We start from the raw sequence: 26,138 nt of genomic DNA, 5'->3' as shown, positions 1-26,138 counted from the left end.
CAGAATCCAGAGCAGGCTCCAGGCTCTGATCTGTCAGCACAGAGCTTGATGCGGGCCTTGAACTCATGAGCCGTGAGATTATGACCTGAGCTGGAGTCAGACGCTTAACCGACTGAGCTGCCCAGGCACCCCTCCTTTTTATTTTTTTTTAAGTCTATTTATTTATTTATTTATTTTGAGAGAGAGGGAGGGATGGAGGGAGGGAGGGAAAGAGAACAAGTCGGAGAGGGACAGAGAGAGGGAAAGAGAGAATCCCAAGCAGACTCTGCACAATCAGCATAGAGCCCAATGTGGGGCTTGATCTCAGGAACTGTGAGATCATGACCTGAGCCAAGACTAAGAATCGCAATCTTAACTGACTGAGCCACCCCAGCGCCCCTCTTTTTTAATAAAATGAGACTACCACACCTTTAAGGAGAAACTTTATTCAAATGTTGTGTCATATTAGAATACTTCCAAAATCAAACAGAATATTAATCAAATGTTAACTAGACTGACAAGACAAAGCTCAGAAACAAAACAAAAATCTGAAGGAGTTATTGCTAACAAAGCCATCCCTGTAAGTAGTATCATATAATATACTTGCCATAAACCTAGCATTTTCTATTTTAATTTAAACACTATATTCAAAAGAAACAGAAATAGGGGTGGGTTGTTTTTTTTTGTTTTTTTGTTTTTTTAAATTTGAGTAATGTGTTAGCATATTGTTTAGCAAAATAAATCCACCTAACTGATTAGAAACATAACATATTTAAAGGGAGAAGAAAGATCCCAGATCCATATGTACGGCAAAACCACTGTAAATACATTTCGTAGTGGCCCTGAGATCTATTTTGTTTTCAGTGCATATCAGAGTTTTCAAAAATGACAACTTCTTGTGATCATATGCTCTCGACTTGCTCAAATACTCTGCCGGTCTGGGCAAGATGCCACATGTTTAAGAGCAGTTTCGGACAGATTGGCCACGTCTATGGATCCACAGTTAAATTTATATCACCTCCAGACCCCTTTTCTGGAAAAAAAGAGAGAGAGAGAGAGAGAGGAGAGAGAAACCTCAAGTTGAGAAAGAAAAACAAGAAAATTATCTACACAAGTGCTACCACAACAAATTTAATGTCCTTTCAAAATGGTGAGAATTATTCTATGGAGAATTATTCCTACAGAAATGTTTTTTGTCTTTTAGCATTTTGGTTCTCACACTCTACCTATTATCAAAGTTTCTCTAAAATATATAACTGGCATATTTTATATTTTTCTAGAATGATGTTAGTAAAGCTGATAACTGAACAGTCCTTTGTTCTCTTTCACTAGTATGTATTTTTCAAATAATGGGAAAGCCACCAAGAGCGGATTTCACTCTCAATGTACCTCAGTTCTAAGGACCATGTGTTACTTATGAACAAGATCATGCAATAACCAGTAACTTCCAACAAATTGAATCTTATCACGAGATAAACTAAAAACCCAGAAAGAAATTCTGAGAGATCATTTAATATATGAAGTTCACTTGAATGTATGAGCTAGTCAACGCTGAGAAAATTCTTTAAAATCCTTTAAAATATAAATTTATCATATTCACAATTTAACTTTCAAGATTAATTCAACCCACAAACAAATTTTCTATGATATTTCAAGAAATCCTCTTCTTCGTTATTTATTCCCAGATGCACATTTAACATTTTTAGCTAAAAATTTTCTACTACTAACATCCAAGGAAATTGATAAACCATTTTTGTTTGAGGATTCAAAATAATGGTACCTTTAAGGCTTGGCAATCTGTTGATAAAAGCTATTTTCTTTTAAAAACACAAATCACCTTCGATTGTAGTGCAATCTAATGACATGAAGTAGAGATCTTTCCCCACTGTTTGGAATACAGCCTAACAAAAGGAACCTTTGCATTACCACCAATTCTTTGTTACAGACACAAAATGATTAAAATCAGAAAGGGACCGTAGATAAGCCAGAAAAAAATGGTAAACAATGAAAAACTAAGCCTCTTGAAAGTGTGGCGATCTGATTTTGTAGTGAAGAATCACCCAAGAACATTTTCTATCCTTCCAATACTCATTTCTCTGGAACATCTCTACTGGAGCGTCCCATACCGGGAGTAAAGTAGCCTTTTCCAATTTTCAGCTCCCAATCTCCCACAACTTTGGTGTCTGATGCCTTTCTCAAAGGGCTCCTATGCAAACACATTATCCACGGTGAGCCACAGATCCTTTACTAAAGACTTACTCAAGAGGGCTATTTCTCCTATATTCCTTTCAACAAATAATAGCATTGTGTGTATGCATGAAGTCTATACAGAAATTGATTCATGAGACATATTCTTACAATAAAATGAAATCTCTCAGATACAAAAAAAATCCTTAAAAAATGCAGTCAGATCACAGTGACTTGACCAAAAAAGTCATGCATAATTTAATACCTCACAATATCCACTTGTAAAGGAAAACCAGCTTATTTGTAGACACATATCTAAGAGTTCCTTCAAATTTGAGGAAAGGATCATTTAATAAATAAAATTAATAACCAAATTTTAAAAAGTAAAGCCTTATCCATAAGTAGCTTCTATATTTGCTAACTGATGTAAAAGCCAGTTGTGTCTATACTATCTTATGAACACTCTGAGTTGCCTTACATAGTTCTCTATTTGGCAGGCATAGGGTAGTTTATCCAAATAGAATCCCATATGTGTACATCTATGCATTTGGCTGTGGATTCTTGAAAAGTAATGAACGGAAAAGATCAGAATGTAAAAGAAAAACTTTAGTAAATACTTATGCAACCTAAGTGAAGCAAGCTGTTATTTTTGACAAGTAAACAAAAACATGAAATTAATATAAGAAGGCGAAGAAAGATGTTCAGTGGTTTTTCATAGTGGAAAGATTTCAAATGACTTAAATGTGCACCACTACAAGAAATGGTTTAACAAATGACTGACCATTTGTGTCATATAAGATTATGCAACTATGGCCTTCTGGCTGTGGCCAAGATGGAGTAAGTTGACTATAGCCTGCCTCTCTTATACTTGCTACAACTAAAAATTCTGGAAAGTATACAAAAAGTAACCGTGGGCTCTGAAAAGTAAATAGGAACAGGCAGATTGAGGACTGAAGTAAAAACCTGAATAATGACTCATAACAGGGGTGGATTCACAGATGTTTCCTTCCTTCCTTCCTTCCTTCCTTCCTTCCTTCCTTCCTTCCTTCCTTCCTTCTTCCTCCTCCCTCCCCTCCCCTCCTTCTTCTCTCCTCTCCTCTTCATTCCTCTCCTCTCCTCTCCTTTCCTTTCCTTATTTTTTTCCTTCTTTGTCTCTTAGTTTTGACTTGAGCCTGGACCAAATCAGAGCTGCCCAGCCTGTGTGGATGGCAAAACTCTGAGGGAGATCCCTATTTCTAGCCAGCAGATTGGGAAAAGAGGCCCCCTGAATGCTAGAAAGTGACGAATGAATGGGAAATCTCTTCACTATTTTTCTTTTTTACCTTCTGACCCTGTCATGAGAGCAGCCCCAACTGAAAGTCTGAGAGAAGACTCTGACCAGTGGAACGGGAAAAGGGCTGTTTGTTATCTGGAAATGGGGGGTGGGGATTGATTTTTCTTGTTTCTCTCTCTGCTTCACTCCAAAGGCAGGCTCAGTGAAACAGAACTGCATGACAGCAAAGAAGGAAACCTTGAGAGAAACATACTCTCTGTCTAGAGGAACAAGAAAAAGAGCCCCTAGGAGCTGGATTAAAGAAGATCCTTGAGGGACACCTGGGTGGCTCAGTCAGTTAAGCACTCAACTTCAGCTCAGGTCATGATCTCACAGTTCTTGAGTTCGAGCCCTGCGTCGGGCTCTGTGTTGACAGCTCAGAGCCTGGAGCCTGCTTCAGATTCTGTGTCTCCCTCTCTCTCTGCCCCTCTCCCATTCACACTCTGTGTCTCTCAAAAATGAATAAACATTAATAATAATAATAATAATAATAAAGAAGATCCTTGAGGCCAGCAAGTGTGGAGGAAATCTCAGAGAGAAAAGGAATTGAAAAATATGAACCCCTGATACTATAAATGAACTGATATAAATCCCAAGGTCAACCCTCAACTATGCATATGCAGAAGAGAACCAACTAAAGATAGCAATCTTTAACAGCCGATCTACTATATAAACTGCTACCTAAGTCCCTGGGAGGCTTGTGCTCTGGGCGGATGCAAACACCAAAGCAAAGTCTCTGAAAACTAAACTGACATTGGAACCCACAAGCAAAGAAGGAGAGACAGAACTTGTGGTATGAACCCAACTGGGTTGACCACCTGCTAAAATAAAGACTTCAATATTTTCTAGAAGATTTTGATAGGATCCAAAGTCTTGCAACATAATGTTCAAAACATTTGGGACATAATCCAAAATTACTCAACATACAAAGAACTAGGAAAAGCTAATCATATTTCAAGGTGATCAGTAGATGGCAAGCCCTGAGGCGAACAGATATTGGAACTATCAGATACATATTTTAAAGTAAAAACGTCAACAAATGTCAAACAGAATAAACTCAAATGCCCAGATATTATAATGGCGTGGGAAATTGAACACAAAATATAAAATATAGAACACAGAACACAAAATATAAAACTATGCAGAATGAAATCAATTATGCACAAAACATTTCGATGACATACGTACATTCCATATAAACAGAAAAATTATGAAATAAAATGAAACCGATCAAGCTCTTTGTCTTAGATGGATGTATTATAGGTGATAGATACTTTGTTTCAAATTTGCCATTTTTCCAGATTTTCTACATCAGATGTATTTTATAAAGATCTCAGACACCAAACAATTTTCATTTTTAAAATCCCCCTCTTCCCCAAATCAAGGTATAAAACATTAATAACCAGTTTGCCCAAAGGGATGCTTGGCATAAAGTCCAGAATCACTGATTTTGTTATTGCTCCTTTTCATTGTCATTAATTCCAGTATTAGTATTCTTTTTTCTTGATTATTCCCAAACACAAGGGCTTTGGAAATAGTTTAAACTACCTTTCAAAATGAAACACAATGCTCTCATTAATTAGTATTTATATCCATACCTCAGATGGACTCTTATCTAATTTGGGTATGCCATTCCAGACATTCTCAGGGTTCACTATCTCCTCCATACCATTTGAAAGGTTCAAAACCTACAAGAGAAAAAAGGTATTTAATAAAACTTGGTAGTTTCCAAAAACTGTAACTGATTTATGGATCATGGCAATCCTTCTTCAACTGAAATACCTCAAAAGGCAATGAAAATAATTTTATTAAACTTCAACTTTACGCTTTTAACTCTATGGAACTTCTGGTCAAAAAACATATTGAGTATGCCTAGATATCAAAGGTAGCTAAAAATGAGATCTTAAGAAGCTCAACATTTTGTGGAGAAACAGATCTCTAAGCAGATCATTACATCGTAGTAAGTACAGACCTCTGTAGCAGGAGAAACGGGAATATAATATAGGTATAAAGTTTTTGGTGTGTGGGGAGGGTGAAGAGATGGAGAGATTTAGAAATAATGCTAGTGAATGCTCCCTGGAAGAGGCAATGCAAGACGAAAATGAAGACGCAATGAAAATCTTCCAAAAATAAGTGAAAATCGGGGCACTCAGGTGGATCAGTTGGCGAGAGTCTGGTTCTTGATTTCAGCTCAGGCCATGATTCCAGGATCATGGGATTAAGCCCTGCATTGGGCTCCTCGCTGAGCACAGAGCCTGTTTAAGATTCATTCTCTCTCTCCCTCTGTCCCTCTCTCCTGCTCACACTCTCTCCTCTCTCCAAAAAATAAAAATATTGCAACTACGTGGATGGAACTGGAGGGTATGATGCTAAGTGAAATTAGTCAGTCAGAGAAAGACAAAAATCATATGACTTCACTCATATGAGGACTCTAAGAGACAAAACAGAGGAACATAAGGGAAGGGAAACAAAAATAAGGTAAAAACAGGGAGGGGGACAAAACAGAAGAGACTCATAAATACGGAGAACCAGCTGAGGGTTACGGGAGGGGTGTGGGAGGGGGGATGGGCTAAATGGCTAAGGGGCACTAAGGAATCTACTCCTGAAATCATTGTTGCACTAGATGCTAACTAATTTGGATGTAAAATTAAAAAAAAACAACAAAAAAAACAATAGTGGAAATTAGGTGTCTTTGTACTATCTTCATGATTTTTCTGTAACCTAAAACTCTTCCAAAAATAAGGCCTATCTAAAAATAAAATAATAACAAAATAAAAATAAAAGTGAAAATGAGCCAGTGTGGGAGGGGGATAGAATACAAGTGACTGGATCTGCATTATGAAATATATTGAAGAAGCCCTGGGGAATGATATATATAAGAGAAAGCAAGCAATTTGGTGCCCATCCAATATAAGTTACAAAACACAAAGGAGTGAACCTAAGACTGGAGAAGAATACGGACACTCAGCCCTAGAAGACCTCAGGTCCCCTAGAGGACCATGCCATGTTAGTGAGCACGGCTTGGCTTTTCTATCCTAGACCAGTGGCTCTCAAATTTTAATGGTAAGAGAATGCTCATTCCTGGTCCTACCCCCAGAAATTCTGTAGTAGCCAGCCAGGGCAAGGTGCAGGAATCTACAGCTTAAGAAACCCACCAGGTGATTCTGACACAGGTGGTTTTTTGGGACCACAGGAGAAACTCAATCAACTGGACGTCCCCAAGAAGTTTTACACACAGGAATCCTGCCGTCAGATTTGCATCTGACAAGTGTCACACTGGTAGTGTAGAGACTCAGCTGAAGGAACACTAGAAGAAGTAAACCAAAATAGGTTAATAGAGTAATCCACTTGTAAAATAAGGGACTTCACACCAAGGCAGTGACAGTAGGTGTAACAAGTTTTAACTAAGTGATAAGAAGTGGAAAGTGTGACTGATAGGATTTGGTGACTGATAGGATTTCAGAGGCAAGGGAGATACAAGAGTCGGGGATGATTTCTTGCCAGGATGCTTACATCTGACCTTCGAGATGAGTTCTGCACTGCACCAAATTTTTAAGGGGAATGATCAGGTAAACGTCTGTTCAAGTGCATTTTCTAGTGTGGTAAAGTTGGCTAAAATTTCCTCAACAGTCAGTATCTTTTGAGATAAAGTGCTTCCATTTCACTTACCCTTGTGCCTTCTTCACCTATTTCCAGAATCTCACATTTAGACCATGTGTTTCTTAGACTTGACCACACAACACACTTGGATCCAACAGCAAATCCTTCCAGAGTGTAGGTCTTCTCTGCTTGAGCTGCCAAATTGAATAAAGACTCAGTGTGTACCTCTTAATCCCTTGATGTTAAATACACAAGCAAAGCATTTTCTTATCTGCATTGACTATTCCTATATAATCAAGGTCATGGATGGTCTCAGTCTGTATCTTTTCCTGGATTTTATTTTAAATTCTTCCAGGGCCCTTTCCCAATAAAATTCCTTATCGCTTTCTTCAAAAAATACCAGCATGATGTGATGCGTCTTTTAAGAATATGAATCTGGGGGCGCCTGGGTGGCTCAGTTGGTTGGGCGTCCAACTTCGGCTCAGGTCATGATCTCAGCGCTTGTGAGTTCGAGCCCCGCGTCGGGCTCTGTGCCGACAGCTCAGAGCCTGGAGCCTGCTCTGGATTCTGTGTCCCTCTCTCTCTCTGCCCCTCCCTCGCTTATGCTCTGTCTCTCTCTCTTTCTCAAAAATAAGTAAAACATTAAAAAAAAATATATGAATCTGATTCCTGACTTCGAAACTTACTGTTGGCAGCTGGTTATTGTTGCCACATGCGATGTGGTCTATGGTTACAACAGCTGTTTCTGAAGCAGCATATTACAAATTGGTAGACATTCTTATCACAGAGCTATTACTTATTATTAATAAAATGTGGCAAGGGGGACTAAAAACCTAGGGTAATATTTAAATGAATTGTAGTACAGCCACTGAATGGAATCCTAGAGAGTTAAAATATTTTGAAAACATGTTTAAGGGATTAAAATGCAGGATTTGACACTATGATAATATGATTTCTTTTTTTTTTTTTAACGTTTATTTATTTTTGAGACAGAGAGAGACAGAGCATGAACAGGGGAGGGGCAGAGAGAGAGAGAGACACAGAATCCGAAACAGGTTCCAGGCTCTGAGCTGTCAGCACAGAGCCCGACGCGGGGCTCGAACTCACAAGCGCTGAGGTCATGACCAGGGGAGGGGCAGAGAGAGAGAGAGACACAGAATCCGAAACAGGTTCCAGGCTCTGAGCTGTCAGCACAGAGCCCGACGCGGGGCTCGAACTCACAAGCGCTGAGATCATGACCAGGGGAGGGGCAGAGAGAGAGAGAGACACAGAATCCGAAACAGGTTCCAGGCTCTGAGCTGTCAGCACAGAGCCCGACGCGGGGCTCGAACTCACAAGCGCTGAGATCATGACCTGAGCCAGAGTCAGATGCTTAACCGACCAAGCCACCCAGGCGCCCCAATAATGTGATTTCTATTTAGTTCTTTAAACTGTATGTAAATAGACACAGGGTGAAAGACAAAAGGAAAGAAGTGCACTGCAGTTTTAATAGTGGCAGGCTTATGGTGATATGGGAGATTTTCATTCTCCCTAGACTACTGTTTTCTCTATTTTGTACGATGGCTCAAATTTAATAATCTAAAAATTGACATATGGGGCACCTGGCTCGGTCGGTTCAGCGTCCGACCCTTGATTTCGGCTCAGCTCATGATCCCAGGGTCTTGGGATCGAGCTCTGTGCTGAGCATGGAGACCATCTAAGATTCTCTCTCTCTCCCACCTCTGCCCACCCTCCCCCCACCCCCCAGGACACATTCTCTCTCTCAGATAAAAAAAATAATAATAATAATGATAATAAGTAAAAATTGACATATAAGAAGTCTAACATTGATTATTTCCCAAACCCTAAAAGTTAGGCATTTCGTGTAACTTTGTTTTGTTTGTTTGTTTGTTTGCTTGTTTAATTTAGAGTGTGAGAATCTTAAACACACTCCATGCTCCGCGCGGAGCCAGACGTGGGGCTCAGTCCCACGACTCTGGGATCACGACCTGAGCCCAAATCAAGAGTTGGATGCTCAGCCAACTGAGCCACCCAGGGGCCCCCATTTCATGTAACTTTTAAATCTTATTAAGTAGAAAGAAAACGGCAGTACATGTAGCTTACTTAAAAAGTTCATACTAAATTTTCTGCAATATTTACTCATGGCCGGTCTCTTGCTTGGTTACTATAAGCTCCCCAAATCTAGTGTTTGTTTAGGGGTTTCGAAATAAATGACAAGGTGTATGCATGAAACAAAATGGTTAAATTTGAAAACTCTGCAAAAATGATCCCTATCGTCAATTCACGCCTACAGTAGTGCTTAGCAAAGGAACAACATGTTTTTTTAAGACTTACCAAAAAACGGAACTTTTGATTTTAAAGATTATTTGCTTACATTTGAAACCTGATTACTTTTTGGAAACACTGATTCTAAGCATTTTATTCTTAAACACAAAATTAATAATTTAGCAGCATTTCATCCAGCCTACAAGGTATGGTTCTACATTGATTTCGCAACTTCATCTCCCCACACTTAAAATGCTCGTCATGAAATCCAAATCTGATTCTCTTTTCAGGTTTTAATCTTTTCCCCAAAAAATTAAGAAAAAAACAAGGCAAAAAGTAAATAAGAATTATTGTCTTTAAGACAAGTAGGTATTTTTTGAAAAACACTAAGTTAAGTAAAAGTATAAGAAATTACATACCTGAGACATGATCTTGTAAAGCATTATTGCGCTTCCTTCCGTCTCTGGATTCTTCTTCGGAGAACAGAGTCAGTGGTGAAATGGCATCTCTGCTTTTGTACTCTGTAAATTCTTCTTTATATATGTTCATTTCAATTTGCCTGTTGGGATCGCAATTCCTTCCGTGTAGGTGCAAGGGTAACCTAGGCTGGTCGTCAAAACATTCCATACAGCTTGACTTCCTTGTGTCCTCAGCGCACATGGGGTCTTGGGCTCTCTGACCAACTGGTAGAGACAAAGGGTTTATTTTGTCGTCTAAACACAGCTGGGCTGTGGGTAATTCTAGTTCCGGCTGTTTCTCAGATTCACAGTTGAGGGGAAGCTGCACTGTAAACGGATGCAGGGTGGCTTCTGTGTCACAGCCTTGGGGGAGGGGCACAAGTGGAGGCACCCGGCCTGGCTCTTTTTCTTCATCCCCGACTAGAGAATGCTGTAACTCAATGGACTCCAGCTCCAGGAACTCTTTTGATTCATCATCAGGAGAAAGTGGCACCTCAAGTGAGTTCAGTTCTAATATCTCCTTTGTTTCACTAGCCTGCAGTGGTAGTAACGTGTTAAATCCTGTCATGAGGTGTTTATCATTAAACTTTGCTTCATCGACCAGACGGCACTCTCTTTTACCTTCCAGTACCTCGACGCCAATTTTATCTTTGCATGGGTTTTCGAAAGCTTCAAAAAGGTTGTCAGTGTCAGGGTCATAGAACTTAGTTGGTTTGGCTTCAGTGATGTTTAAATCTTTTTCAGTTCTTTCAGAGAGCTCATCTGTCTGTGACTCGACATATAGGGCTTTCTCTTGTCCAGCTTTACTACTTGGTTTCTTAAATCCAACCTCAGGACTGAGGGACCCCAGAGCTCCCTTTATCTCCGGGTCATGTTTTTCATAGGGCAGATCACTGTTACTGATGCCAATCTTAGAATATTTCTTCATCTTCTGGTTAATACTTTCGCCTTTGCTTTTCAAGTCAACGATTGCTAAAGGGATATTACAAACATCCCTTTTGATTTCTAATATTGTTATCTCCAACACATCTTCTGTTACTATTTCATAAAAATAGTCATTTCCCTCTTGAGGGCACGCACCTTCTGAAATATTAAATCCTGAGAGGCAACATGGAAAGGCTTGCATGGGAACCACCAAGAGTTCAGAAGGGATATTCCAGAGTGCTTTGGGGTCCACGCAGTCTTCGACGTTTCCAAAGTCCACAAGCCTGACAGATACCAGATAATCATCGCAAATATTGGTGATAAGTGCCCTGTAATAATGCCCATCTTCTCTATATCTCACTATGCAAGGATCTCCGATATGAGGGCATGGCACACAACTCCTCCAAGCCGTTACTTGTTCTCCAGCGGTTTGTACTTCTGCTTCTAAAAACTGAAGTTTCTCGGTATCAGCAAACTGACACCAAAAATATTCAGGTCCATCTATCACCGTGGCGTATGCTCTTATCATCTTCATATTTGGGTTGTACCAGTTAAGAAACAGTGAAGTGCCAATGTCTGTTTTGTGGACAGACTTTGAACAGGCACCTTTAATGATTTGGTCAGAAAGTCCTACTTGAGATTTTTCACTGAAAGCATATCTGCTAATCATGTCTTCTGCTATGATCCCATGTTCATCAGCAAGAATAACTTCCCATCTGTCTTGGAACTGAACAAATTCACATCTTATTTGAACCTCGTCTGTCCTTCGGGAAAAGTAACGCGTCACTGCCTTACAGTTTAAAATCTCAGGAGCCCAAAGTCCTCTCAAGGAGCAGTGAATGCACAGGGCTGGTACCAGTGCGTTAAGAAGGTCCAGCTTACCTATCTTGTTAGTATGGACCACAGAAACATTGCCATAATCTATAAACTGTACACACAGAAGGTCATTGGGTTGTTGTTCCCTGACCACAGCCCGATACCACAAACTGTCTTCTGGAAAAATGGCACATGTTACATCTCCTCTCTGCAAAGGTGGACCTGAATAAAATTCTGGCCTGGTCCTAACATCGTTTAATCTCTCTGAAAGACTAGTGATTTCAGCTTCGTCATCTGTTAGTTGAACATAAAAGTCTGAAAGGTCATTTATGTGGGAAACATACACCACTGTTTTAAAGCCAGGCATTATAATCTTCTGAGGGAGCTCAGAAAATTTTAGAGGCAAATCTTTGTTACACGAATCTCCTATGTTTCTCTCTGAAAGGGTAGCTTCTAGTCTTGTGGCTTTCAAAGGCGACTCAGCAAAACTTTCTTCTTTCTTCTTGGCTGTGAAGGGACACATTTGATTATCTTTATTTCCCACGGAGTCCTGATACTGAGTGACGAAGTTTGTCTTGGTCAAACTTCGTAAAAGCTTGGGTTCCCTACATGCTGGGCTGGTCTTAGATTTGTGTGGTTCTCCCAAGATCTCCATGTTACATAATGCAGAGTTCTCTACTGATCTACTTGAATACTCCGTAGGTGACAACTTGAGATTTTCCTTCTTTACTTCAAGAGTTTCTGTCGCGGTGAGGAGATCTTTGCTTTCTTCTTTTTTTCTTGTCCCACCCTTGTAGCCAAGTAACCCTAACTTCTCATTGATATTAGCGTTGATTTGGATACTGTCGTCATAGAGTTCTATAATCAGTCTCCCATCTGGATCTTTTGCCACCACCAAAGCCTTCAATGACTTATCTAAAACAGTCTCCTGGAACCATGTTGTAATTTCGTCTGGTATGTGAGCGGGTATGTCAGACAATGAACACTTAACAGCTTGCATGGGCAGAAGTAAGACATCATACGCATCCTTAGGTAGCGGAAGCAGATCATCGCTGGTTACCACATGTATGTTTCCAAAATCAACAAAAAAGACTTTCTTTGGTTCTTTTCCTATTGTCATCCCCCTATACCAGTTTCCATCAGTGTACCTGGCAAGGCACAAGGTTCCAGGGGTCAAGGGGGATGTTTTTAAATTCGGCAAAACTTTACTCAATTGTGTAATATTACAGGACAACTGTTCTAAAATATTTGCGTTTCTTCCCAGTTGGCAATAAAATGTCCAAGGGTCATCCACATGCGTTATATACACCAATTCTTCACTTCCAATTTTCATCTCGTGTGTCGAATAGTAGTAAGAATGTAGCTGAACGGAGGACTCCAGGGGCTTCTGAAGTTTCACTGGCCTTGCGAGTCTCTTTTCTACCAAAAAGTGGCAGGCACTCTGAAACGGTGTTAGCAAATCCACTATGTTAAACAGCTCTTCGTCATGCGCTGAAGCCAAAGCAAATACTGTGCATTTCAACTCGAGATTGTCTTCCCATGCGTTGTCTACAAATTCCCTAAAAGCTTGGATTGCCTTTTCATTCCAAGCAAAAGGATTTTGACCCCTTGGTTGAATTAAATTATAAAGACTGCACCGAAAAGCCTGAGCCTTCACCTTGAGAAACTCTTCCCTAATTGAGCAAATATTCTTCACAGCTACCACATCTTCGTCTCCATAATCTACAAACATTACTCTGACGCGCTGTGAAGATTGTGCCCCGCGGATCACAGCTCTGGACCATTTTCCATTTACCGTGCGTTTTGCCAGACAAGCGGGGGCGGTCCCCTGGTAAGGAGCAGCTGTATTCTCGCAGTAGTCCTGGATATCACACATCAAAGTTTTAAAGTCTTGAATGTTCCTGGTCAGCTGGCACCAGAAGTAGCCAGGGTTTTCAACAGAAGACACTTTGACTCCTACTGTACTTCCGACTCTCACCTCTCCTTTACAAGAAGAGTCTGGCGTAATTTCCAGGAAGTTCTGCACTAGAGGAGAATAAACAGATACTCTTTTTTCTTTCTCCTGCACCACTAGTCCAGCTGGGGTACCTGCAGCGACTGGTGGATCAGTCAAAATTTCTGCAACAGAGCTAGTTGTGTTGTCTCTCTGGGCCTTCTGTTCTACGTCTCCCCTCTTGGCAGGAGAGATTTTGTTATTCTTGGCAGTAAAATGGTTTGAAACATGCCCTGGAGAATGGGCACTTACGGGAATGTTCTCCTGTGTTTCAAATTCCTGATATTTTGCATATCCGGCTTGAGCCATTACCTTACTAATGTTTTCTTCCCCTGTTCTTGATTCATCAAGAATCTCAATAACATATTGCTTATCCTGCTTATCAAGGACATGGATAACCAATTCTTTGTGGAGCACAGTCTTTTTGAAAAAGGAAACTGCCTCCTGGCTCCAGCTTTTCCCCAAAGGCCAAATATCGGCCAGCGTGCACCTCAGAGCCAACACTGGCAGTCGTCTAAACTGAGGAAGCAGCATCCTCACGTCGTACCAATCCACATTTTCCAAACTGCCCCGGTCAACTAGGAATACGGCCACACTCTTGTCATCTAATCTGGTGACCATGGCCCGATAATAGCCGTTCTCTTTCCATTTGACACAGCAAAGGTCATCGGGTTTGGGTTTCAACACCACCCCCTCCAGCTTACTGGCTGAGGAATAGAACCTGCACATCCTCCTCATCAGCTTGCTGAAGGTGCCGTTGTGCTTCCTCAACCTAATCCAAAACTCGGACGGATTTTTAACAAACTCTACCTGGGCATCATAGAAGGCGTTTATCTTCAACCTGGTAGATCTTAAGGCCGGGAGTGGAATCTCTTCATCCGCTTCTTCAGCAGGAGACTGAGACTGAAGAGCTGTGGCTTGTCCCTTCTCCTCTTCCTCCTCTTCTTCCCCTTCCTCCTCCTCCTCCTCCCTTCCCTGGCTCTGCAGGAATTGGTCGGCCAGGCAACAGGACTGTAGCCCGAATACACAGTTCAGGTTGGTCCCATCTTCTCCATACAGAGTGACATAATACACGTGCTCAAAGGAACAGTAAAATTCAATCTTGGCATTCACCGCCTGGCCCAGTATCAGTGTCTTCAGGTCACCCACCTGTGACCGAGACCAGCCTCTCCCACCGTCCCAGAGCCCATACAAGGCACAGGGGTAGGTCACCACGGGCATTCGAAAATACTCGGGCAGCAAGTAGCGGAGACTGCTGCAGCTCACTAACTCCTTCCTTCCATAGTCTACGTGGAGCACCTGGGCACAGCGCTGGGGCCGAAACGTCTCCAGCAAGAGCGCTCTGTACCAATGTCCGTCCAACCCACAGGAGGCACACGGAGAGCCAGGCTTGTCTGGGCTCTCCTCCCTCTCCTCCCGGGTGGCACTGGTAGAGTTCTCATCCCCCGTCCCCGTGGAACCCCAGTATATCTGGGCCATGCTCTCGGACAGGCGGTGGATCTCCTGCGAGAGGCTCCGGAGCTGGCAGTGAATGCGGTGGGGGTGGCACACCTGGGTCACCACCACCGGCTCCGTCACGCCCAGCTGCAGCTGCGGGTAGAAATAGTCCAGGCCAGGGTGCTCCTGCTTCGGAGGGACTCGCGGGAGGACCCGGGCCCCCGAGCCTAGGCCGGCAGCGGCCGCCGTCACGTAGCGCTTGAGCAGCGAGCGGAAGAGGCTGTCGGGCACCTGCCGCGCCAGGCTGAGCTCCTGCATCTGCTGCGACAGCCCGGGCACCTCCAGAAGGACCAGGCGATGGAGCAGCAGCACGTCCAGCACGCGCCCGTGCACCTGCCCGCCCTGCAGGCTGCTGAGGAAGTCCACGGCGCCGGGCGGCCAGTGCTGGGGCTCGCCCCCGCCCGCGCCGCCGCCGCCGCCCGCCGGCACCAGGCCGGCCAGCACGCAGCCCAGCACCTCGGAGGGCAGGTGGAAGAACTCGCTGCGCCCCGGCGCCAGGGAGCCCGCGTCCGCCGTGACGGTGCGGCCCTCGTCGAGCAGGAAGACGCGGCTCTCCTGCGCCTGCTGGCTGACCACGCGGCAGCGGTGCCATACGAGCCCCACCTGCACCAGGCACAGCTCGCCCGGAGAGGCCGTGGCGCTGCCCGGCGCCCACGGGAGGCGCGTGGCCGCCGCTTCCTGAATCTCCCGGTTCAGGCGCAAGTACTCCTCCCGCCGCTCGCCCACCAGCCCCCAGAGCTGCACGGGGATCACCTCAGGGCGCACGTCCACGAACGACACCCGCAGGACCAGCGAGGTCCCCGGGGTGGGCAGCCCGGGCGTCGAGGACATCTCCGCGGCGCGGTTCCGCGCTGGCGCACCCAGCCGCCAGGCCCGCCAGCGCCCCCGCACCCGTGCCGCGGGAGGGACGGCCCCACGGCCCCAGGCTCCCGGCACAGAGGGACCGGGCAGGACGCCCGGCGAGGCGCCCCCACGGCGAGATCCCCGACGCCGGATCTCCGGGACTCGCGCCGACTGGTAAGACCGGCGGCGGGACCAACCGCCGCGGTCGCGCCGCGCAGGCATTTGCAGCGCGCGGCGCCCCACTTCCGGGCGCGGGAGGCCCGCCGGGCCCGCGGGCGCGGCGCGGCGCGGGGGAGCTGGGCCCCGGCGCGGCTCGGGGCGAGGCCTGCGGGTTTGCCGAAGGGGCTGGGAGGGCTGTTCCCGGGGCCACGCGGTGGCGGGGTCGCGATCCAACCTACTTCTCGAAAGAGCGCCTTCCGTCGCGGAGGGCGCAGTGGGCGGGCCTGGCGGAGGGCGGGGTGGGGGTGGGGGGCGACACCGAAGGGGGGCTGGCTCTTGGCCGTCCACCTAGTGCTGCTGGAGCCCCGTGTGCCCATGCTAGGCTCCGAAGGAACGGGAGGAGACCTGGGGGCGCCGAGGGCACGTGCCTGGGCGTTAGGGCCTAACGCTCAGAGGGCCCGGGGCTCAAGGGCGGAGGCCGACCGGGATGCCCCTGCGTCCCGCGGGCGGGGTGCTTGCGTGCGGCCCATTCCCCTTTCGGTGTTGTGACGTTGAGCAAGTTGCTTACCCTCTTCTTGAACCTGTTTAGTAGCTTGAATTGATGAAGTTGTTAAGAGGGTTACAGTAAAGTATGAATGTATTTGGAGACTGTTACATCTTCCCCACAGCTACTGGGCTTGACTTGCTCTGCTTTTTTTGGCCTAATTCCGGCTTCTCGGTTTTGCAGGCATTTATTCTTTTACTCACAGGGCTAGCGCAGAACCGGACTTAACAAAAGGAGGTCTAGAGGAACGGAAGAAACACGGCTTGGTATCTTGCTGTATCTACTACGGCAGGGGACCTCTTGGCTGTCCTCTTGTTCTGTTCCCTCATTGAAATCTTAGCAAGGTAACCCTTAGAAGACTGCAGGGGGAGGGAGTGGAAGGGGAAAGTGCAGGGTGGTGGTGGTCGGGGGGACTGTGAGTAGCTCCCAGACATATGCCTAGAATAGATTTTTGTTCATTCGCAAAGCCAGTCACGTTCGTGGGAGTTTCTCGTGTCACTCCTTCACATTTTGAAATATCATCAAGGGGCGCCTGGGTGGCTCAGTCGGTTAAGGGTGGGTCTTCACCCAGGTCACGATCTCACGGTTTGTGGGTTCTCTGGTCCCTCCCAGCTGTGTGCTGACAGCTCAGAGCCTGCACCTGCTTCAGATTCTGTGCTTCTCTCTTTCTCTCTCTCTCTCTCTCTCTCTCTCTCTCTGCCCCTCCCCTGCTCTCTCTCTATTTCAAAAAATAAGCATGAAAAAAATTAAAACAAGAAAAAAGAAAAAGAAATACCATCAAATACAATGTAAATAAAATCAAGACAGTTCTTAATATAATCCTGGGCTATTAAATCTCAGCGTTTTCAATCTATCCAGGTTAGAAGTAACCTCCTTCTGCCAAAACCTCCCATGCTTACTTCTTTCAAGTTTTTTTTTTTTTTTAATATTTATTTTTTTAAAGTAAGCTCTAGGTGGGGCTTCAACTCATATCCCTGGGATCAAGAGGCACATGCTCTAGGGAATGAGCATCCCCTCAGTCTGAGGGGACTAGAGACTGAGTATCCCCCAGCCTTCTCCCCCCATACTTTTTAATGGCACTTTCACATTGTGTTGCCGTTGGCTTTGAGCACTTTGGCATCCTGCCAACTTAAACACTCCTTGTGGCAATAAATGTTGGTTGCATTCCTGGGACCTAACATGGGGCTGACACAGTAAGTACTTGCTGGATGAATAAATACAAGAATCATTTGGTTTCTTTAAGAAGTTAGATTTTTATCTGATAAACTCATCCTTGACAATTCAGTTTCGGTTTCCAATTTTTCTGTAATGTTTTATATTCATGATGGAAGAAAAACATTTGATTTAAAAACATCTAGCAAGATCTAGGGGTACCTGGGTGGTTCAGTCAGTTAAGCTTCTGACTTCGGCTCAGGTCATGATCTCCCGGTTTGTGGTTCCAGCCCCACGTCAGGCTCTGTGCTGACAGCTCAGAGCCTGGAGCCTGCTTCAGATTCTGTGTCTCTGTCCCTCTGCCCCTGCCCCCGCGTGTGCTCTGTCTCTCTCTCCTTCTCAAAAATAAACGTTAAAAAAATATAGCAAGATGTAGCTCAAATGTCTCTCTTCGTGACTCTACTATTCACCCAGGCAGAACTGGCTAGCCCCCCGCCCCCTCTGTTACATTTAGTTTTTGTGACATATGATGTCACGCCATGCAATTGTTTACTATTTCTCCTTTTTACCCGGGTATGAACTTCTTAAAGGCAAGAACTCCTCTCATTTTTTATATTCTCAGGGCCTAGCACAGTACTGAACTTTTAGTCAGCACGCAATAAATGTTGAACAAGAGAATAAGCAGATTATCTGGCACTGTGTCCTTTATGGTGGAAGGAAGGAGTTCATTATAAAATGGTCTTATTATCATCTGGAATTGTTTGATCATCCCACGGAATAATGGAGGTTTCAATTCTCTGTTTCAGCTCAAGCAGTATAACCAAACCCTTACAGAGAGCACAGGGCTGTAGATAGAGGAAATGACTTCTGTCTTCTGTTGAACTTGTCTCCTAACCTCCTTCCATGGCTCAGTGCCTTGACTTCTGAATGTCAGGGCATATCATGTGGCTATAATGGGCTGAGAACCTGTTCCTCCCATCCTCCCAGATGTTCCCAATGTCCCCCCTCTTCTGTGTCTGGGGGAGGTAGCTTTATTTGCCCTGCATTGCTCTGCTGCTGGACAGGGAGCTTAAAAAATCAGACCACTGTGCCGTGAGGATTAAGCTCCTGCTACCACCGTCCATCTCCAGAACGTTTTCCTCATCCCAAACTCTGTAGCCATTAAACACAGACTTCTCATTCTCTCCCATTCCAGCCCATTAGTAACCACGATTCTCCTTTCTATGAATTCGGTTACCCCGGGTTATCTCCCATAAGTAGGATCATACGGTCTGTGTCCGTTTCTGCCTGGCTTACTTCACTCGGCACCACGTTTTCAAGATTCATCCGTGTTGCAGCATGTCTCAGAATTCCCCTGCTTTTTAAGGTGGAGTAATATTACATTGTGTGTGTGCGCGTGCGCGTGCACACACACACACACACACACACACACACACACACACACACACCACATTTTGTTTATCCCTTCATACATCGTCTGTCAGCAGACATTTGGGTTTCCACCTTTTGGCTCTGTGAAAAACGCTGCTATGGACATTGGTGTGCAAGTAGCTGTTCAAGTCCCTGATTTCAATTCTTTGGGGTAGGGACCTAGACCCGGATTGCTGGGTCATACGATAATGCCATGTTCAGTTTTTTTTTGAGGAACCTCTACACTGTTTTGTATAGTTTTACATTCTCATCAGCCACGTTTCCCCACATTCTCACCAGCACTTGTTATTTTCTGTTGTTGTTTTTAACAGCCATCCTCATGGGTATGAAGTGGTACTCATGAATTTTGCACCTATGTTCATAAAAGACGTTGGTCTGTAGTGGTCTTTTTTATAAACAGATTTAAGCATTTGGGACAATAAAAAAAAAAAAAGTCAGGGCTGTCCTGAGGTTTCTTGGTTGTGTTGGTGAGTTTCTAGTGCCACAGAGAATCCTGGAGCAGGACCAGATTTTAAAGGACAGGGAGGAAGGATGTGTACAAAAAGTACTGTTGTAATATTGGGAAAGTTCAGCTCACAAGGACTGTGGCCCTCCTGGAGGAGGTATATAGTTGGCAGCTGAGGGAACATGATCGAAACTTGAGAACGAGTAAGAACCAGGAAGACAGATGATGGGAGCATCTGCCATTTATTGAGTAATGGTAAATGTTCACGAATTCCCAGCCTAAGTGTAGTAGCTGGAGTCACAGAACTGCAGGACTCTCCCGAGAGACAGAGAGAGTGACAGTTAGCAAGAGGGCCAAGAACAGAACCCCGAAGAACCAAAATTTAAGTACTGTGCAGCAAAGAAATAGCCAATAGAGACTGCAAAATAGGAAGCAGCAGGAGGGAATAGTATTTTGAAATCAAAGTAAAATATGGTATTTAAAAAGGAGAGCTGATTCTCCAATGTTTCAAGGAATTCCAGCGTTATTTTCCCCTTCGATCCTCAGCCAGTGATCATGTCCATCACTGTAATTTATTAGATATCCTTTCTAGTCCCAGCAAAACCGAATTAATAGGAAAACTGGGTCAATGGCAGAGCTGGATTTATTATAAATTAACAAGCTTGTAGTGACAAGGTAGGAGCATCCTTTTTGCTAATATTTCAAAGCTGACATCTAAATTAAGCCTGTTTTTATTTCAGTTGTGAAAAGTACAGATTAAGACTTAAAAATCATCTCTAAATTTATTATCATCATTTAAAAATAACACCAGGGCAAAGCCGCACCAGGACACAACAAAACCTTTTACAACCCATCAGGCGTTTTTAAAACATTTATTTTAAAAATCAGAATAAGGCGCTATATTTACTCACATATATTCCTGTTTGTTACCAGATATTTTCAGCAAACAGACATCTTTAAGCCTCTTCATCTGCTTTTATCAAACCTTCAGAGTGGCTCCTGCTGCTGTTGACAATCACAGCAGCCTGTTGGGGGTAAAGTACGGGGAGAGAAAAATAATCACGTATTCCTCAAAATTCAGAAATAATAAAACACTTGAGCGGGTAAATGTGCATTTGTATGGCACCAACGAAGGCCAAAATAGTGATGTAATTTCCATACACACTCTAAAATGAATAATATAAACTTGTCCCATTATTAACTATTAACTCACCAAATACTTTGTGTTAAACCCTAGAGTTTTGTGGAATAGCTATTAAACTGATGACTACTTCGTAAACATTGTAATAATTACGTACGTTCAAAAACACACGATCTTTTGAAAATGCAGCTAAACAGTTGGTTTGGTGAAGAATCTCATGAAATCAAGTGTTACTGACCCAACACAATTATTCTGAAGGTAGGAGGAAAACAACACATGAGTTTTTATGGATATAAGGTCTTTAGAATTGATGCTCAATCATTCCTCCACACGACCTGGCATTTAGTAATCATATATATTTTGGGGGAATCGTTTTTAAAGAATCCTGTGTGTGCATAAATGTTTTTCTCTCTCCACCCCCCAAAAATTCTCTGAATGCAACAAATACCTTCTGAGTGGCTTCTATTTGGAGTTTTAAGAGAAACAGAGATGTATTACATGGTCCTTGCTTGCAAGCAGTTCATTCTGTACGGGGGAAGGAGGCATAAATCCATATACACAGTCATGTGTTCTTAGGAGGGGAGGCAATGGGAGCACAGAGGTGTTGCAAATGTGGAAGTCTCCGGAGGTCATTCTAGATATTAAAGTAGGCTTTAACCCCAACCTGAGGATGAATGGGCAGTGGTGACGGGAGCACACAGTGGGAACGTGGCATGAGAAGCGGCCAAGTGAAGAACAGCTCCAGAGAAAGAAGTGGAGGAATGCCTTTGCAGGAAGGTGGAGTGCAGGTATGCGGTGAAATGCAAAGGTTAGGAAAATGGCTTGGAGTCAGATTGAGAGGGGCTCGGACGTGGTATTAAAGATTTTTGCCTTTATTATGTGTGTATGAGGAGCAGCTGAAGGTAAGAACGTAGAGTGACATGTCCAGTATTGCTTAAAGGAAGAAGAGGCTGCCACTCTGTGAGGGAGGATTTTCCCGTGACGCAGGCCATCTATATAAAAATTTGCATTGTACTTTAAGGCCTGAGTAAACCTTAGCCAAGCTTGAAATATGAGAAGTTAATCAAATTCAGGAAAAAGCAAATCCCAACAAATTTTTAATCTTGTTTTTTTTTTTTTCCCCACATGACATCAATATAATGGCCCCCTTCAAGTATGTGCAAGTTAAGATTCTAGAAGATTCTAGAGTTCCAGCACTTCATCTTATAAAGGAATGGAAATCAAGAGAAGTGAAAGGACTTAATCTAGTTATACTACTTTGTCATAAGTAGAACCTGAGTTGGATATAGGTCTTTAGAATTCAAGCTCAATCATTCCTCCACATTACCTGGCATTTAATAATAACATATATTTGTTTGGTAATCATTTTTAAAGAATCCTAGTTTAACTGAGGAGAAGAGAATTGAATACTTCCCTCCTCCCACCCAATTTTTAACCCTCATATATTAAAATACGCATTTTTTTTTCCAGTGGAGGTAATCTGTTTTCACAAACAGAAAAGAACATGTATAACTATTTTGACTGTAAATAAATGTTGTGGTTAAAAAATTGAAGATGATGGCAGAATAGCATTTTTTTACATTTAAAATCTCCCTGAATTTTCCTTTTTTTCTTAGCGAAGTGAAAGAAATTTCAGACTAGTCTTATGATGGACATTCTTAAAATAATGAAGACAAAATTGATTTATGTTATCTGTAGCTGTAAAAAAAAATTGTTGAGTACCTCACAGCAAAGAAATGCTGCCAATGAGCATAAAGACGTATATAAAAATAAGACATGGCCCCACCACTAGTGGCTTATAATCAAATAGGATTTGGAGCACTTGATAGATACTTTATTCCTTACTGAAATCAAATTTCAGTAATGTTATCTCTATTTAGATATATATGCTAATTCACTTATATGTATAAAGAACAAAGAATTGTATGTAACTAACAATCGCTATATATTTTTCAATGAGAGAAAATCATTTGGGAAGAGAAAAATGCGGAAGGTAGAAGCGAAACAAACTTAAATGTTAGTTATTATCAATACTGAAGATAAATACTACATACAGTATTAGTATAAGAAAGTGAGATTGAAATGGTTACGTCTTTACTGAAATTTTAATTCCTTTTTATTTACTGTGGATTACTTTGAAGCAGATCAAGATGATTTCAAGTTGGTATAAATAAAGTGAAATTCCAAGATACATTAATGAAAATGACTTCACTGGAAAAGTATGAAATGGGAAGAGACATATGTGTTGGATATAAAGGATTTGGTCAGATTATGGAGGGTCTTAATGCTCGAGATAAGGCATGGTGACTGCATTCTAAAATTTGGATTAAAGACCATTCAAATTTATTTAAAATGTACGAGACAAAAAAAAATGCGTAAAGAAAAATCTACTTTTAGAAGATTCAAGAGCACTGGACTGGGTTGTTGTGAAGATAACATAAGGCATTTGCTGTATACCTAATTAGAATATAATAACTGCCAATTATAGTAATAATAATTAGGAGATCTGTATTTTTATTCAGGCTCTGCTATCAAGTGACCTATGAGCATGAACATCTCTACTTCTCTGGCCCTCTGTTTCACAACATGTACAATGAGAAGGTTAAACCAGATGATCCCAAGGAGTCACTTCAGGTTTAAAAATTCCAATTATTCATGTTGAATCCAGAGATCAAGGAATAGTACTCAGTACTTAAGCAGTGTTTTTACCCCCATACCCCTCAAAGAATAAAGCTAAACAAACTTTTCATGGTCCAGTTTGCATATTTTGATCCAGTCTTTACTTAATTTTAAAAGTTATAAAACATGAAAACCCAAGAGTCCCCCAAAGTGGTCCCAATGCAGAACACTTGGGAATTTAAGAACACAATATTATTTTAAATATATTTAACAACTCAATTCACACAGATTGACAGATGCAATGGAAAAGTAGACCACCAACAGATTTTGATTAAACTCCACAATCTGAAAATTTCATAGAAAAACAATAAGCCACTGCATATTCGTACATCACATTAAAATATATATTTAAAGTATACATCCTCTTTTAAATGGCAGTGATTATACATTAGTGCAACCACAGAGCACTTGTAAACTTTTTTTTTGTGGCTCAACATCACCCATGTCCATGACAACAAATTCTGTTTGGTCAACTCCACTGTCTTTCTTGGGTCCAAGCGTTTTGAGTTTTCCTATGTTGACAGTCATAGCCTCTACTTACAACTGTATCCATCTATCCAGAAATGCCCACTGTCTGTGGGTGTGGGAGCAGGTGGTATACAGGTCAATCTGAAGAAATCTCTCACCTTTATAAAGTAAGAAAAAGGGTTTGATCTGATGATTAGAGACATAACCATATATCACAGGCAATTTATACTTCTCACTAGGCAGGAAGCTTTGTCAAAATGGAGTAAGGTTCAGGCCAGAGATGGCTTCAGTATGATTCCTTAGTTATCTCTCCTTTGGGCCCTTAGTGTTAAGGAAGGGAAGATAAGAAAGGATGCTTGTCAAAAGTGGCTGACATCATCTCAGCCTTGCTTTTAAAATGCCACGGTTTAAAATTCAAAGGCTGATAATGATAATAACAAGTTGCTTTATGAAAAGCAACTTAAGCTTGAGCAACTCAAGCAACTTAAGCTGTCCGCTTAAGCGTTAATCAAACAAGTTGCATGTTCTTATATATCGAGATTCTCAGGAGCAAGCAGCAAACTCTGGTCGCAATGGCATATGTAACGAAGCAGACACTCTTCTCTGCTTTCATCAAGACTCGGTCTGTAGCTGGCAGGAAGTCCTAAGCGTGTGCAGTGGAGTGCTGACCAATAACGCAGATCTAACTAAAGATGGGACACTGACAGAAAGGAGCTTCTTTCCTTGAAATCCAAACATCATGTCAAATTGACGTTTTTTTGGTCCTCTTGGCAAGAAAAGGTACATCAACTTCCGTCACCACTAGGGAGACTCAAAATGTTTATTCATGAATTTTCAGTCACCTCCCTTTAATTTACAGTATGTGCATGTTGACAACAAAAATGAATCCCCGAGTTTCAGCTGAAAATACAACAGTTTCAATGTATTTCTTAATCACTAAGTATGTATGTATTCTTCCACATTCCTATTGTCTACTTCAGGTCTGAGATGCCCCCTTGTGGCACTTCTCTAAGTAGGCTCCTCAGCACAGAATAGCATCGCAAAGGTCAAATCTTCTGGCCCAAGGGAAGTGCTCAGAATTCAATCTTCTTGAAAATTCTGTGCTGGGTCTCACTGGGTGGCCTTGGGTAATCCAACCAGATTGCTTTTGAACAAAAAGAGGAGTCAAAGAGAACTTGGGTTTCCAGAGAAAAATAAAGTGCTGCCCCCTATAAATCACAGTCTCTGTGGAGTACAGTGTCTTCCTAAAGAGGTAGAAATAATAGGGGTGTGTGTTGTAGGTGCCCATATTTCAATGATACTGAACACTGTATCTTTAAGGGCTGCATCTTTAAGGGCTTAAAATGGACTGACTCCACTCATCTCTCTGATTTTTTCATAAGTAAGCCAGAACACCAGTGACCAAGGGGTCTGAAAGATTAACCAAAGAAGTTAGTGCGTATTTCAAAGCGATTATGAATATTCTACATATATGCATATACATCTTTGAATGACGAAGTCATTTTGAATCCACTTAGGCTGCAAACAAATATTTTGGTATTTCACCTTTAGAGAGCACTTTATAGTTGACAAAGCATTTTCATATCTTATTTTTCATAGATTTCTCTGAACAATTTACAATAGAAAGGAAAGGTACTGACATCCCTATTTTACAGATGAGGGCACTGAGGCTCGGCAATCGAATACTTATTCACATATGATAGAGCTAGACTACAGGCTTCTGGCTTCCATTCTAGGGTTCTTTTCACTGAACCATTACTAGCTAAAAGGCTAGGACTCGCCATGCCTGAATTCTAGGCTGGGCTTTTCTGTGTGTACTTTCTGTGTGGAGATGGACAAGGAGACATTTAAGAACTTGAAACTGAAGACAGAAGATTAGCCCCTGAGATGTAAACCATAAACTCAACACCTGATCTCTCACAAAGTGGATAGAAAAATTCACACTAAAGAGAGAAAAGAGCTTCCAGCTCAGGGAGACATGCCTATCTTGATATACCTGTGTCAAAAGGAATTAAAGGGCAGGGGGTTATTCAACAATAGAAGATATAAACGTGGAAGGAAATCACAGAGGAAACACTGGAAGGAATCGTCAGGGAAAGAGTATCTTGGATCCAGTTCCCGTATGGTTTAGTTCATAGGTTATAGGTAATATAGATCAGAGAAAAACTATCACACTAGAATCAAAATAGAAGCCTGAGCAATTAGACTATAAAATGTATTTGGTTAGACACTTTGTGAAGCAATA

At 42.6% G+C, this 26,138-nt stretch overlaps 2 protein-coding genes and 1 long non-coding RNA gene across 6 annotated transcripts in view; 1 reads left to right on the top strand and 2 right to left on the bottom strand.

Annotated features, from left to right (window-relative positions):
- Window positions 1–409: 409 nt before the first annotated feature.
- Window positions 410–16,043, bottom strand: TDRD6 (tudor domain containing 6). Its single transcript, XM_007085305.3, has 4 exons — window positions 9,763–16,043; window positions 7,148–7,272; window positions 5,077–5,166; window positions 410–1,012 (listed from the first exon to the last, which is right to left on the bottom strand). Exons 1-4 carry the CDS (start codon window positions 15,860–15,862, stop codon window positions 989–991), a joined length of 6,339 nt encoding a protein of 2,112 aa, XP_007085367.2. The 5' UTR covers window positions 15,863–16,043; the 3' UTR covers window positions 410–988.
- Window positions 16,044–16,485: 442 nt separating this feature from the next.
- LOC122238647 lies at window positions 16,486–23,493 on the top strand. Of its 2 annotated transcripts, XR_006217673.1 has the most exons (3): window positions 16,486–16,921; window positions 21,416–21,534; window positions 23,269–23,493. It is a non-coding gene; the product is annotated as an uncharacterized LOC122238647 (long non-coding RNA). The 2 variants fall into 2 exon arrangements; XR_006217672.1 differs by lacking the exon at window positions 21,416–21,534.
- The window catches only part of SLC25A27 (solute carrier family 25 member 27), a 30,960-nt gene continuing 25,283 nt past the window's right edge, over window positions 20,462–26,138 (bottom strand). Inside the window, exon 9 of one of the 3 annotated variants that reach the window (XM_042986504.1) lies at window positions 20,462–20,630. In XM_042986504.1, coding sequence (XP_042842438.1) covers window positions 20,562–20,630 — 69 coding nt within the window. In that variant the 3' untranslated portion in view covers window positions 20,462–20,561. Of the gene's footprint in view, window positions 20,631–24,952; window positions 25,304–26,138 lie in introns of those variants that run through there. The other 2 variants (XM_042986503.1, XM_042986505.1) reach the window with 2 other exon arrangements.

This window comes from Panthera tigris, chromosome B2, assembly GCF_018350195.1.
Source record: "Panthera tigris isolate Pti1 chromosome B2, P.tigris_Pti1_mat1.1, whole genome shotgun sequence".
In the NCBI taxonomy this organism is placed as follows: Eukaryota; Metazoa; Chordata; class Mammalia; order Carnivora; family Felidae; genus Panthera; species Panthera tigris.
Note: the sequence above shows the minus strand (reverse complement) of the source record. Positions and strands in the feature narration are given on the sequence as shown.

What these genes read in the sequence shown, in the direction of transcription:
- TDRD6 (XM_007085305.3), bottom strand. Translation starts at nt 15,862, where the DNA reads ATGTCCTCGACGCCCGGGCTGCCCACCCCGGGGACCTCGCTGGTCCTG. An exon ending in TTTACAAGATCATGTCTCAG is followed by an intron (nt 7,273 to 9,762) that starts GTATGTAATTTC and finishes TCAATTTGGCAG; the next exon opens with CTCAAGCAGAGAAGACCTAC. An exon ending in TAGGTGAAGAAGGCACAAGG is followed by an intron (nt 5,167 to 7,147) that starts GTAAGTGAAATG and finishes TTTCTCTTGTAG; the next exon opens with GTTTTGAACCTTTCAAATGG.